This window comes from Gossypium hirsutum, chromosome D12 (genome assembly GCF_007990345.1).
Source record: "Gossypium hirsutum isolate 1008001.06 chromosome D12, Gossypium_hirsutum_v2.1, whole genome shotgun sequence".
Taxonomy (NCBI): domain Eukaryota; kingdom Viridiplantae; phylum Streptophyta; class Magnoliopsida; order Malvales; family Malvaceae; genus Gossypium; species Gossypium hirsutum.
The window spans coordinates 54,074,056-54,087,582 of record NC_053448.1 but is presented as its reverse complement, the minus strand read 5'-3'; the positions used below and the strand labels follow the sequence as shown (position 1 = coordinate 54,087,582).

The 13,527-nt window shown below is 36.2% G+C and overlaps 3 protein-coding genes, 1 long non-coding RNA gene and 1 other non-coding gene across 5 annotated transcripts; 1 reads left to right on the top strand and 4 right to left on the bottom strand.

Moving 5' to 3' along the window:
• Positions 1-1,869: 1,869 nt before the first annotated feature.
• Positions 1,870-3,204, bottom strand: LOC121224255 (uncharacterized). The gene has a single exon (XM_041107181.1). The coding sequence runs from the start codon at positions 3,025-3,027 to the stop codon at positions 2,209-2,211; it is 819 nt and encodes a 272-aa protein (XP_040963115.1). The 5' UTR covers positions 3,028-3,204; the 3' UTR covers positions 1,870-2,208.
• A 1,983-nt stretch (positions 3,205-5,187) lies between these two features.
• On the bottom strand, positions 5,188-5,989 carry LOC121224257 (uncharacterized). The gene is made up of 2 exons (XR_005921869.1): positions 5,849-5,989; positions 5,188-5,626 (listed from the first exon to the last, which is right to left on the bottom strand). It is a non-coding gene; the product is annotated as an uncharacterized lncRNA (long non-coding RNA).
• Positions 5,642-8,452, top strand: LOC121224256 (protein MHF2 homolog). The gene is made up of 7 exons (XM_041107182.1): positions 5,642-6,680; positions 6,772-6,820; positions 6,904-6,950; positions 7,050-7,089; positions 7,164-7,217; positions 7,308-7,413; positions 8,228-8,452. Exons 1-6 carry the CDS (start codon positions 6,648-6,650, stop codon positions 7,409-7,411), a joined length of 327 nt encoding a protein of 108 aa, XP_040963116.1. The 5' UTR covers positions 5,642-6,647; the 3' UTR covers positions 7,412-7,413; positions 8,228-8,452.
• On the bottom strand, positions 6,461-6,532 carry TRNAT-UGU (transfer RNA threonine (anticodon UGU)). Its single transcript has one exon. It is a non-coding gene; the product is annotated as a tRNA-Thr (tRNA).
• A 753-nt stretch (positions 8,453-9,205) lies between the features above and the next one.
• On the bottom strand, positions 9,206-11,577 carry LOC121224254 (leucine-rich repeat receptor-like serine/threonine/tyrosine-protein kinase SOBIR1). The gene has a single exon (XM_041107180.1). The coding sequence runs from the start codon at positions 11,473-11,475 to the stop codon at positions 9,367-9,369; it is 2,109 nt and encodes a 702-aa protein (XP_040963114.1). The 5' UTR covers positions 11,476-11,577; the 3' UTR covers positions 9,206-9,366.
• Between the last annotated feature and the right edge of the window lie 1,950 nt (positions 11,578-13,527).

The window sequence follows — 13,527 nt, the reverse complement described above, 5'->3', positions numbered from 1 at the left end:
ATAAATCATTTTTATAAATATATTTTTTTTATTTTTTTTCTTTCATTTATAAAATCTCTTGTTGAATTTAGTTTCCTAAATCAATTCAACATCAATTTAAAGCCATTTTTAAATAAATTAATAATTTTACAATATTTTTATTCTTACACGTTTATATAAACTAAAAACTACAACTTAAAAAGAATCAAACGTTGGAATTAAACCCAATATCCATAAGGATTTTTATATAAACACTTCACCGCTTTACAATTCATTTGTTAAATATTTTTTTATAAATAAATTTTAATATACTTTTGATTCTCTATAATCTATTATTTTATTATTTAAATTATTCATTTATAAATATAAAAATTGTTTAAAATAATTTAAAGGTCCATTATTAAAGAAAGTGTTGATATTGGTGTTTAACAAGGGAGGAAACAAGAAGAGATGGTGATGACAATAAGGAGGTCAATTCGCCTAAATCATGCGAGAGTCAATGTATAGAAGGGGAGTGAAGGGGATAAGGATAGGAGAGGAAAACTTTATGCTAGGTAATATGCTTAAGGTTGCTAAAGGAAGGGAATGGATCCTTTTATCCTCATGCCTAAGGCTTTTATAAGGGGAAGACCCCTATGCCTGGTGGTGCCATGTCACTGATAGGAGTGGTGGCCCAGTCGTGTGGTTGACTAGGTGGTAAGTTTGTTCTTGTTGGTTGTCGTCAAGCAAGGGTGGTCCGTAGTGGTCTTCTATTGGGGAGTGCGTACTTGCTAATAACTGGTAGCTTAATGGAAGACCCATTAATAGCAGGTGGCCCAAGATGATTGGCTTTATGGTTCGAGGCGTGTAGGTGGCTGGTGATTGGATGACTAGTCAATAATGAAAGGTGAAGGGTCATCCATGGTTACTTTTTAAGTCACTTTTCAGGTCGCAACATGTCCAAGTCAAATAAGGGTATAATAGAAAGAAAGAGAAAATAATGTAAATTTCTTATGAGTAAATTATATAGTTGGTCACCCAACTTTTAGGGTGCTTTCAATCACCTAAAATGAAATCCTTGCAATTTCATCACTCAATTTTTAAGACGCTTTCATTTTAGTTGCGCAATCATTAAATCTCTAACAATAGTTAACTATACACGCCATATCATGTTCACATTTTCATTTTGGTCATCCAACTTTTAGGTTGCTTTCATTTTGGTCACTAAAAAATTATTATTTTTTAAAGGATTAAAGTGAAAAACTGGTAGAAATTAAAAAAATGCATTAAAAATTGTCAAATGTACTTATTTATCACATTGCCAAAAATTCTAAATTCTTTTTTTTCAATATTAAAAATTTAAATTTCAAGAAAAAAATCAATTACATAAATTGTTATAAATTTTTTCCTTTGATAATGTTAACCTATTTGTTATTGTAAAATTATTAATTAAATTAACCTCTTTCTAAATTTTAAAATTTTATTTAAAATTTAAAAATTTAGAAAGAGAATAAATTAATTAATTTCAATATTATAGTAAAAAATTGATCGACACTATCAAGGGATAAATTTTTTTTTCAATAATTTTTTGAAATTTAAAAATTCAATATTGAAAAAAATAAAACCTTCGACAAGGGGATAAACAAGTACAATTTGAAAATTATTAAAGCAATATATTTTTTGGGTAACCAAAATAAATGTGTAAACATGACGTGATGTGTATAAGTTAATTGCCGTTAAAGATTTAACGGTTGAGTGAAATATTCTAAAAATTGAATAATCCATCTCATCTTATTAGTAAGAATTTAAAGGTGTAGCGAAAGTGGGGCTGATGTCACCGTGAACTAATACGGGAACATTTTGTACTTGATCTACAAAGATATCACAATGTCTAATTCGCACAAATAGCAATGGCTTAATACAACTAATTTCTTTTTATTAAGTAAAACAAATCCGATTATAATCAAGCGTTGAATTCTTGCACCAATTAATCCACCATGACATGACAATTGAGGTTTTTCCAATAAATCAGGAGAGAGAGAGAGTGTTATTGCAGTGCATCTTTTTTTGGCCAGACATATCTTACAATGTAACAAAATCCGTCATCGTTTAGGGAAAAAAGAAAGAAAAAGAAACTATAGATAAATAAAGAGGAAGATTGATTTCCAGAGTTATATATCTATATATTCTGATATAAATAAGAGAACAACTGGTATTAGATGTTATAACCCGGATTAGATAAGGCATAATCTAAAGGAAACGTCGGGTTGGCCATCCACCTTCACCATTTGCTGCCCCAACAACAACTGGTTTCATCACACAGTAGCCTGTGTTGGAACAACCACCCACCTTACCTCTCTTGAAATCTTCTTCCACGCCCACTCTTCGCTCCATTTCATGTCTCTCACCTCTCCTCCGAAGATTCTGTCTCTTTATCACAGAACCAAGTTTTTTATTACTCCGATCTTTTCTCCGACTAATCGTCACCGGCACCGCCTCCAATCCCATCAGCTTCGCCACCACTCCTGGTTCGCACCAAATCACAGTTTCGCCACCCAAAGTTGATGGCAAACATGAAGCTTTGTAAAACCTTTCTCTCAATCCATGATCGCAGCAAACCGAGTTCCTTCCATTGATTTTTTCAGGGTTTCGAAACGATGATCGGTACATGGAATCTTTCCCGTCGAGGGAAAAACGAGGGTACTGATTCAATGCATTCCTTGCAGACCGTAGTATGTCGGAGTTGTTGACGCAAGACATCCGACCACCTCGAAAATTCTCACTGTAGTATTCATTCAGTTTTGATTTTCTAGCAAGCTCTTCTTCCAGCTCTAACCTCAAGATCATCTCCTCCAACGTTGTGGGAGGGCTTTGCGCCGTGGTGTTCGAGGCAACAACCGATGGCGGAGCGACCAAGTCGGACGAAGTAATAATACCGGCCCCGCCATGGTCGGTTCGGTTTTGGTTAAGAGTGGAGGTGGAGCCATCACCATTGCAAAAATTACGAATCCCTTTCTTCATCTTGGCCCCAACCGAGTTCTTCAAAAGGAAGAAGGATAGATCTTTCATGGTGTCGATGAACTGTGAGTATTATCACACAGGGTTTGAATTCAATCCAACTTTTTAGCATAAAGAAAAAGTGTATTAAATCGGTAGTTAAAACGTGAATGGATTAAATTTGGAGCGGTTTAGGGTGATATAGTTGGAGATCTACAATATTAATAAATAGCTTTAAAAGAGATCACATGACAAATGATTATACATATTGTTTTCACAGGTTTCTTCTCCAACTTCATGAGTTTTAGACATATCAACAAAGCGATGCTTAATTGCTTCTTTATTTGAAGGCTTTTGAATACATAATTCACTGGGAGTGCCGGTGGGTGATGCATATATAAATATAAATGGAGATCATTTACTTCTGGAATTACAGTTTGTTAGAAAAAGCCCCTACACTTATTAATGGAATTACAGCTGGTTATGCTTCATCCTTGGAACTGCAGACGAAAAGGTTAGTGGTTGTTCACAAGAGATTTTATCCAGTGAAGCACCACCGGATATAGACAAACTAGTAACCAACAAAGAAATCAGAGCTGTTACGTTTTCATTGAATAGTCTAATGGATATATATGACTACTTTAAAATTGATTCAATGTTGGCTGCTTTTAATGTCACTTTGGTGCTTAAATGCCTTAACCCCATCTCTATAAAAGAGTTTCGACCAATATCATACCATTTTGTATTTTATGTGTATAACCATGATTCATTCTAATAGAATTCAAGCTCATCTTCCAGAGGTTGTTAACAAGAACCAAAGTGCTTTTTCATCCCTAACATACACGTGAACAGCCATATGGAGGTAGGATCTTCCAAATATATAGGAAAAACTTAGAAAAAAATTTAGCATGCCTGTGCTGGAAATACAAGTGATGACAGAAATTAAGGGTAAGTTTTGATATTATCACTGAAGATCATGTCTGAGCATCATGGAATTCCCCATGCCCAACCTCTTCATCAATCCAAATAACTTGTACACACAAATAAACAAGTCACATATAAATGCTTTATTATATGTGATTCAGTTCAAATCATCAACTAATTGCAGGTAAATGATTCCCATGGATGCTAAAAACAGAGACTTCAATCTTTTCGTAAATTCTACAAGGAAACCTCTCAAAGTCTAAACCACCCGGCATGAACTTTGATGTTAATATGTCTGCTTTATGCCCAAAATAAGAGGCAAATATAAACTATCATTTCGTATATTATAAGATACCAGTAAAAAAACTAGTCATTTACAAGTTACACAATCCAAAGAACAGACGAGCATGCAAATTCTGAAATTCAATCTCAATCTGCTTTGGGCAAAACCCAAATGTTCTACATTTAAAGACCTTAGAAAGTAGAGAGAACCAATCAAATAATCATGAAGAAAACACCAAATGCCAAGTATATAAATACTGAATGAATAGATTAATCCAGGACACAAAAACAAAGAAATCTGATCTTTTTTTATTAGTCAAGGGGTTAACAAGGAGTGAATTTGCAATTGTGATTCTAACTTAATTGGCTTAGCTTCCATTGATAAGGCAGTGACACTCGGGGTTAATGAGGGCTGAATTCACAATGGTGATTCTATCTTATTTGGCTTAGCTTCCTTTGGTAAGACAGCAACACTCGAAACTTGCATGAGTAGAAAGACAATAGACTATATTAACCCAACCGGTGTAATCAGCTAAACTTCAAGTGTGTCATTTTCCCTTATTTGGAAAACAGACAATCATAGCTGAATTGAAATTCTACATTACCTGAAGCCTCAACCTACATTCTCTACCAATTTCTTAACTCATTCAACCTATGTTACTTGGATTCGTGTGTGAGAGTCAGATTGGGTATATTCCGACAGGAGTATGCCCATTTCCCCCCCTAAGTTTTTCCATGTATTTGAATAGTCATTGAAGGATTATATCCCCATACCCATATCCCGATATTTGTCGGATACAAATGCTTCTAACAAAATGAAGAATCTGAGCAACATGGAATCTAACAAAAACCATCTTCATTCTACTTGAAGACCAACAGGCATCAGTCCTAAGAGTTAGCTCTTTCCAAGCTACCTTCTAAATAGCCTTAACTTAGCAACACAAACTTTGTCAAAAAGTTTAATTGACAACAAAAGTATCAGTTTCATAAAAGAATAAAGGGAAACCAAAGTGGATGAGATCCATCTAAAGAAAGGACATCAACTTCACACCATTAAAATAAGAAAAAAATCAGAAAAACAACAATATTTGAGAATGATTTTGCCTGATACACACTTTTTCATCTCCCGTCAATCCTAGTCCCATATCCAATAAAGAAGAAATCAATCATATCATATGCATAAATCACTTCATGTCAATTGTTCATTGTTTATCCTATGATATTTGACATCTTAACTCATACTCAACTATGATAAGAATTTCCACCATATGTGAGGTAGGATTCATTCATACTAGTAAAAAAAATTAAACAACAATGCACACTCTCAAGAGAAGGAAATAGTCAAGTTCTTACAAAGGAAGTCGTAGTCCGAGGGTAAGATAAAAGGATTTTGTGGATATTAAGATTCGAATGCCAAACTCATTGAATGCAATTATCTTTGAAAATTGTATGATGGTAATCGTTCCTGTCAATGTTAGTAAGCTAACTCAGTTCAGCTGAGCTAATTTATTGTCATCGGATGTGAAAATTCTGAAACATTCCATTCCTATCCTCAACTCAAATCAAGTTTTGTTCAAAAAAATACGAAGGGAAAATTTAGTCCCAGATCATCTAATTCCAAAATATTTGAATAAATTATATATATAAAAAAAAGACACGAAATAAAACTACTCCGTGAAATTCTCACCAGAGAAAAAGCCTATGTTTTTCTCCTGAGACGCTTCCTGAGTTTCTTGTATTTATGCTTGTTCATCTTCCTCTTCCTCTTCTTCTTCACACTATCGGCCCATACTTTGCCGGTATTATCATCCTCAGTCTCTGCTTCCCCCTCCTCGACCTCCATGATAGCCATTGGGTCAAACCCAATTGAGCTAACGGGGTTCAATAAATACCCAAACGGGAAACTTGGGTACAACTTCAAGGGTTCAGTAGATTTGTCATTTTCAAGGGAATTTTTAGGTTGGATTAATGAAAAATGGTGGGTTTGTTGAGAGATAAGTGAAGGGCTAAGTTTTGAGAGTCGATGTTGGTGTTGTGGGGTTTTGAGAGATAGGATGAATCTTTGAGTTGATTTGTTTTTGAAGAGTTTGTGCATGAGATATGCCATTTTTGCATAGAAGAAAGGTCCAAAGAAGTGAGCCTGACTCTTGAAACTCCAAAAAATAAGTGAAGAAAGTTGGGATTTGGGTACAAATTTTTAGCTGTGTTTCTTTAAGGTTTGATTCGAAGAACCCTCAAAGGTTTAAGGATGAAGGCCAGGGGTTTACGAGTCCCAAATCCCGAGGGATTTTAAAATTAATGCCCCCACGCAGGATCGAACTACGGACCTTCAGTTTACAAGACTGACGCTCTACCACTGAGCTATAGGGGCTAGCTGTTGCCACTTATCTAATAGGATGTATTAATACAAATTTACTTAATTTAACCAAGCAAAAGGATTCAAATAAAGAAGAAGCGAGAAGACAGAAAGCGGATTCACTTAGGCCATGGATGACAATGAAGCTCCCACTTTCGAACCAGTAATCCCTATATTTTCCCAAAATATTTCCTTACTTTTGGGTTATCAGAATCAATTTGTTTGATACATTTTTTTTGTTTCCTTGTTTTAAGGATTTAATTAGAGCCATTTTCAAGCACATTTGGATAAAAAAAGCTCAAGGTTTGCAAGTCCCTCTCGCCCTTTTCCTCCTCCAGTTTTATTCTCTCCAAAGATTTAAGGGTTTGTGACTGATTCCCTTCCAGAGCGTGAAAGGAACGGATTCCCAAACACTGAGGCCGGAGATTCCGAGGTACCCTTCCTTTTTCTTTAAAATTTTCTCAAATTCAAATTCTTCAGTAAAATCTTTTGTTTTTCTTTCTTTTATCCTTTTTGGATTCTTCAATTATAGGTTGGAGCTGGAACATCAAAGAAGAATCGACCCACTTCCGGTAACGTTTTGGATCAACAGAAAATATGATCTGTTGTTACTGAATTTTAAACTATTTACTCTATTCGATTGCAGCTAATGCAAATGCCTTGAAGCTGAGTTGTGAACTTCTTCGGATTTTTATCACAGGTTTTTTTTTTGTCGAAAATTTCTTTTTGTTTTAGAACTTTGATTATAATTTTAAAATAAAATAAAACCCCAATTTTGTTTTGAACACAGAGGCTATTCAGCGAGCTGGTACAATTGCTGAAGCTGAGGGTAGTACCATGATTGAACCAACTCATTTAGAAAGGATTCTTCCTCAATTACTTCTGGATTTTTAAGGGTACTTATTAATGAATGCCCCTTTTTTTTTTCCTTTTTATGTATGATTGTTGTACAAATGAGGGGAAAAATGGAAGAAAATTGTTTAATTAGGCTGTTTTTTTTATCCAATTGGTAAAAATAGAAATTGTTCGAAAATTGAAAAGTACTAGAATACTATGTTATGTGGACTGGGGTTTTAAGTGTCCTACAAAATTTTCAAGGTTTCCGTGTTAAAATTTCTATATCGATGTTGGAATATAGTTGGACATAGGTGTTGGATATTGGTCTTTAAAGAAAAATGAAGAGTCAGAGCAACATAGCTTGAACCTGATGAATTCTGTTTTGCGATTGAAGCTTAGTTGATCGAAATTAAACCTATTGCATTGTGAAGTTGCATAATAGTATATAGGTCAGTGTGGTGATTCAGAATGCCATACTTTCCTTTACTCTGTAGTTTGATTTATCTGAAGAATATGTGTACTGGTTTATTGTGATGTTGCATATTTGTTTCTTCTGCTTTACTAATTGACTATTCCCAAAACCACACAAGATACTATAGGTTTCTCATTCATCAAGCAAGTTGGTACTACTTACTAACTTGGCTAATTGTGATCCATAATGTGGAGCAATATCATAAACAAATCCCTGATATTTGACATTTTATTCTATCATCTTTATTTATTGTTTAATAGAAAATAAAGCATAGACCTGGAGTTATCTGATTGTAGTTACTAGATGTTGGGATTGTCTTGCCGACAGCTTTGATTGTAGAAAGTTGAAACATTCAACTAGACTGCTGATTGAACTTTATTTGTATCTTAACATCTGACCAGGGTTCAGCTCGCTAACTAATCTGTTGGAACTGATAGACATCTATGCAGTTTCTCTACATCGGCTTGTAGGTAGTATTATCGTATTGTTTATTGATTGTGTAGTAGACAAGTAGACTTTATTGGCCTAGTAGTACTTTAGTATCAAGTAGATCTTCCAAGTGTTTTATTCCTATGAACTTACTACAGTATTAATGGCTTAATACGACCGAGGTCGATTTTAGTTGACATGACATTTGATTATACAGTGGTGAACCACAGTAATTGTTTTGATATATTGATAGTGTACAGATCGTGTTCTTGATCTCATCACGCTACTTTTTTTGTTTTCATTCATGAAAGGGGTTTACAGATGAACCTAGGTTCACAGGTAAAAAAGAACGGACCGGCCAGTTCAACCAGGTTGAGACGGTTTAACAATATATTATACTGGAAAATTGATAAACTGACTAAAACAATTAATAATCGGTAAAACCAGATTCTTGGTGTGGACTTCTTTAAACTAAAAAACATGGACTTTTTTTTTATGTTGTGGACCTGTTTAAGTTTTTAACTCAATTTTAAGGTGATTTTATAACCCAAAATTTTAACTAAATTTGATTAATTTGTGCAATAATAATAATGGAATTGGTTTCTTGTTAATATAATTTCTCTTTGAATTTTACCCTTTCAATGCTTGAAAAGCAAAGCTTTTCTTAAAGAGGGAACTACTAAGAAATTCTGTTCATGTCATGAAAGGGAACGTTATTTGCTGCTTTTGTCGGCCAGAAGAAATGATTGATTTAATATTTGTCATATTCCTGGAAAGGTTCCGGGGTTTAGCACCATTATTTTCAAGTTACGGCCGCTTTTGCACCGAAGAAGAACATGTTTCACGATGGTATTGCTCCCCCATTGGCGACCCATGTGTTCTGATTCAATGTTTTCGAGTTGTTCTCTTTACAACTACAAATATGTAAATTTGACCCATAAGATTTCTAATTTAGGTGCACAACCCAAAAGCCAGATAGATTATATTTCTTACAAGCATTACAATTACAGTTACAAAGCATAAGGATCATATGCTGGAAAGAGAAAACACGTTACATAAACTAAAAATTATTCAAATATTCTTGATCTTCTTGCATCGTCATGATCTGACATTAATTATTGGCTTGACCTTCGCTCTTGATTTGGGACAACATGCATCTCACATCCTTGCTACTAGGCCTCTCCTTTGGATCATCCAAAGTACAAAAGTAGGCGATTTTCAGGACCAAAACAATCTGTTCATCATGCCCTTTTCCCTGAAGTTTAGGATCGATAGCTTGGATGGCGTTGTCCGAAACCATGATGTTTCTCATCCATTTCACCAAGCTCATTTCATCAGTGAATTGAAAGAACTCATCGGATGGAAGCTTTCCCATCACCAGAACACCCAGTATAACCCCGAAGCTATAGATATCGCACTTATCAGTGAACTTGAGTGTTTGATGATACTCCGGTGCTATATATCCCACTGTTCCGGCCACATTTGAAGTGGTTACATGGGTGTTAGCATCAGGCATGGCTTTGGCAAGCCCGAAATCCGCAATTCTAGCTTCCATATCATCATCCAGAAGGATGTTTCCAGGTTTCAGATCTCTGTGAATGATCCGGGGACTATGATGCATGTGAAGATATTCCAGCCCTGCCGCAATTCCGGCGGCGATCTTGTGGCGAGCGGGCCAATCAAGCTCCCTTGTACCATCTGAAACTTGTTGCAAGAGATCTTGTAAGCTTCCATTCTTCATGTACTCGTACACAAGGTAATGACAGTCGGGTCGAGAAACGTGAGCCAACAAAGAAAGAAGATTCCGATGGCGGATATGACCGACAGTGGTGATCTCCGATCGGATTTGGCGCATTTTCTTGTTCAGAAGCTTGCTATCTTCATCAGTCAATTCAGTTGCATCTTTTGGAGGCTGAATAATCTTCTTAATAGCAATCATTTTGCCATCACTTCCTGGCAATTCAGCCTTGTAAACTTCCCCACACCCTCCTTTGCCTATGATCTCTAGTGAATCCAACCCATCATCTTTCTCTAGAAATGCTAAATCTTCAGCTTTCTTTATCAATGGACTGAATATGGATGGACCTGAGTCGCTACCTCTTCCTCTAACAGTTTCAATCACCAGCTTAAACATCACTGAGAAGACAAACCCAGATAAACTGCCAGCTGTCCCTCCAGCGAGGAACCCCAAAATCCATCCCATTAGTTTCCTGATACTTTTTTTGTGTTTGTGTTTAGGTGATGGTACTGGACTGGGGGCGGGAGCTTCACTGCTTCCGTATGGTGATGGAGCTGAAGCTGGACCTCCATTATTGCTTGTTGAGTTCCTAGTCTCGGCGAAAACGTACCGTTTGGGGTACCTGGACACTGCTGCTTCGTCAGCTTTGCTCATCAATGGAGCTGAACCTTCAAGGAAACTGTTCCCGGAGAAGTCGAAGAATCGAAGGTTTCGAAATGAACGTATAGATGGTGGGATTTTCCCGGAAAATTGATTGTTTGCAAGGGAAAGGCTTTCCAGGTTGGGAAAATGCTTCAGGAAACTCAAGTCGCCAGTAAACTTATTGAAGGACAGATCGAGAACTCGAAGACGGATCAAAGAAGACAAATTCGATGGTATCTCACCATCAAACATATTGTTTTTGAGGTCAAGAACTTCAAGTTTTTTACAGTCAACGATTTGGGCGGGGATTTGATAAACAATATTGTTGTGAGAAACAGTTAGCTCTTTGAGCTCAGTAAGCTTCCCGATTTCAGGCGACAGAAACCCATCCAACCCTTTGGATTTGAACACAAGCCTGGTGATTTTAAGAACGTAAGTTTCGTTGTGGGTGAGCCTTCGCTCACAGAAAACTCCGGCCGCGGTACAAGGATTAGTGGAAGGGAATGGTTGAGCGTTGATGCCAAGGTTTTTAACAATGGTGGAAAGAGCTTTCAAGTCTGAATGGTGGAGAGTTAGCCTTGCATGGGAGATGAGGAAGAGAGAGAGGAGAGTGAAGAAGAGGAGGTGGGGGTGGGGGTGGCGTTTGGCGGGAGAGAATGCCATTGTTGTGGCGGAGGGATGTGAAGGAAGCTTTGGATATTTAATTAGTTCATAATTAAATAGAACTAATATTTTGATATGTTTTATAAGCTCATAACCGTGTGGAATATTCATGGTTAGTGTTGACTGGGCCTTTGCTTTTAATATGTTTTTTGATGGCCACATAGTGCCTTTTGTCATTTGCTCTCTTTTTTCCAAATGTAATATTTAGGTCAGTTTTTTGTAATTTCTTTGAACGTGCGTGATAATATGTTAATATTGATAGAGAGAAATTGGATTGTTTAAAGTGAAGAATGGAACCAAAGCAGACGCTGCAACTGGTTGTTTTTCTCCACCGTATACCCCACGCCATGGCATGAATACACACTACAGGGAAATTTCAAAGAAATATACAAGTCAACTCTGGCTGAGTCAGTCAAGTCAATCCTATGAGTCTTTAAGTCTTCCTTCTATTTTTAGCCCTTGGATCTTCTTTCTTCTTTTCTTCTTTCTCTTCACTGCTGTGCTGAAGTCGACACTCCTCAATGCTATTAAAATCTTTCCAGCTACACAACCATAGCCACCCATTTCACCAAAATCAACTATTTATTAATATTCTATTTGGTTTTATTTATCCAAATAAGCAAATAAAATGCACAATACTAATCTATACAAACCATTAACCTATGTAATAACCTAATGCCTCAAACTAAACAAATTGATTCTAGTATTTGATGTTTTTGTAAAGCACCATATTCGACACAATTGTTGGTTCCAAGTTACGATATGTCACATTTGTTGTCGGAACAACTACGATCAATTATTATTCAATATTAACTATTTACACATGCTATTAAGTATATTATACATTCATATTTGAGTCTTATACGAGCTTATTTATTTAAGAATTATTTGTAAATTTTTTGATATGTTCGGTAATTTTTCGTAACCCTGTTTCGGAGACGGTTTAGGGTTAGGGGGTGTTACATTTAGTGGTATCAGAGCTATCAGGTTTAGCCAATTCTTGAACTAAATCAGGCTCGGAATTGAGTCTAGATGTACATGCCACTGTCGACTCAAACTGAGTCGGGATCTTTGGATGCTGATATAATTATTTGTTTTGTTTTATAGTTAAAATGTCGAATGAACACGTGGAAGATGTAGATCAAGAAATGTATATCAGAGATAGAGAATTAGATGAAACAGATCAGCTACACCGAGTGTAAATCCATTAGGTAACCAACCTCCTAAATAGAACGGGAAAATGTTAGAGACAGAGATTAATCCCATTTACTGAGAATTATAGCCAATGCTTTGTAACGAGTAGCGGGAACTGTACCTACTACGACATCTACTCCTACTACTAGACAGGCCCCAATTAAAGAATTAAGGAAATACGGTGCTACTGAATTTTTGGGTTTTAAGGGAATTGATCCATCCACTGCAGAGAATTGGATGGAATCAACGAAACGAGTTCTGCAGCAATTAGAATGTACCCCCGAGAGAGCTTGATCTGTGTTGTTTCTCTACTGCAAGGAGAAGCATATTTGTGGTGGGAATCTGTAATACGACATCTGCCTACAGAACAGGTGACATGAGACTTATTTCAAAAAGAATTCCAGAAGAAATATGTTGGGGAACTGTATATTGAAGATAAGATGCAGGAATTTTTTATGTTGAAACAAGGTAATCTGTCAGTTATAGATTATGAACGTGAATTTTCCAGACTCAGCTGATATGCTTCCGAGTTCATACAGACAGAGGCTGATAGTTGTAAAAGGTTTCTTCGGGGTTTGAGAGATGAGATCAGGGTACAACTGGTGTCACACTGAATTATAGAATTTGTAGATTTAGTATAGAGAACGAATATGGTAGAGCAGGTGTTGGGTTTGGATAAAAAGCCTGAGATAGCTAGATTAACTGGGAAACAAGCTGACATTACTATTTCAAATCCTTTCCGAAAAGATCTCGAGAATCTAGAGGTGGTTGGAAGTCAAGTTTCAGATCTGATCGAGGGGACAGAAGTCAGGGGAAACAGATGACGGTATCCACTGGTAGTGTAAGAGCTCCACCCAGGGACACGAAAATTTTAGAATGTGGATATTACGGGAAGAAACATTTAGGTGAATGTTGGAAAGTGACTGGAGGCTGCTTCTGTTGCAGGTCAACAGAACATTTTGTTAAAGACTGTCCGAAAAATAAAAATAATATTTCTGATGCATCACAAAGATCAGTATCTACTGCTCGAGGTAG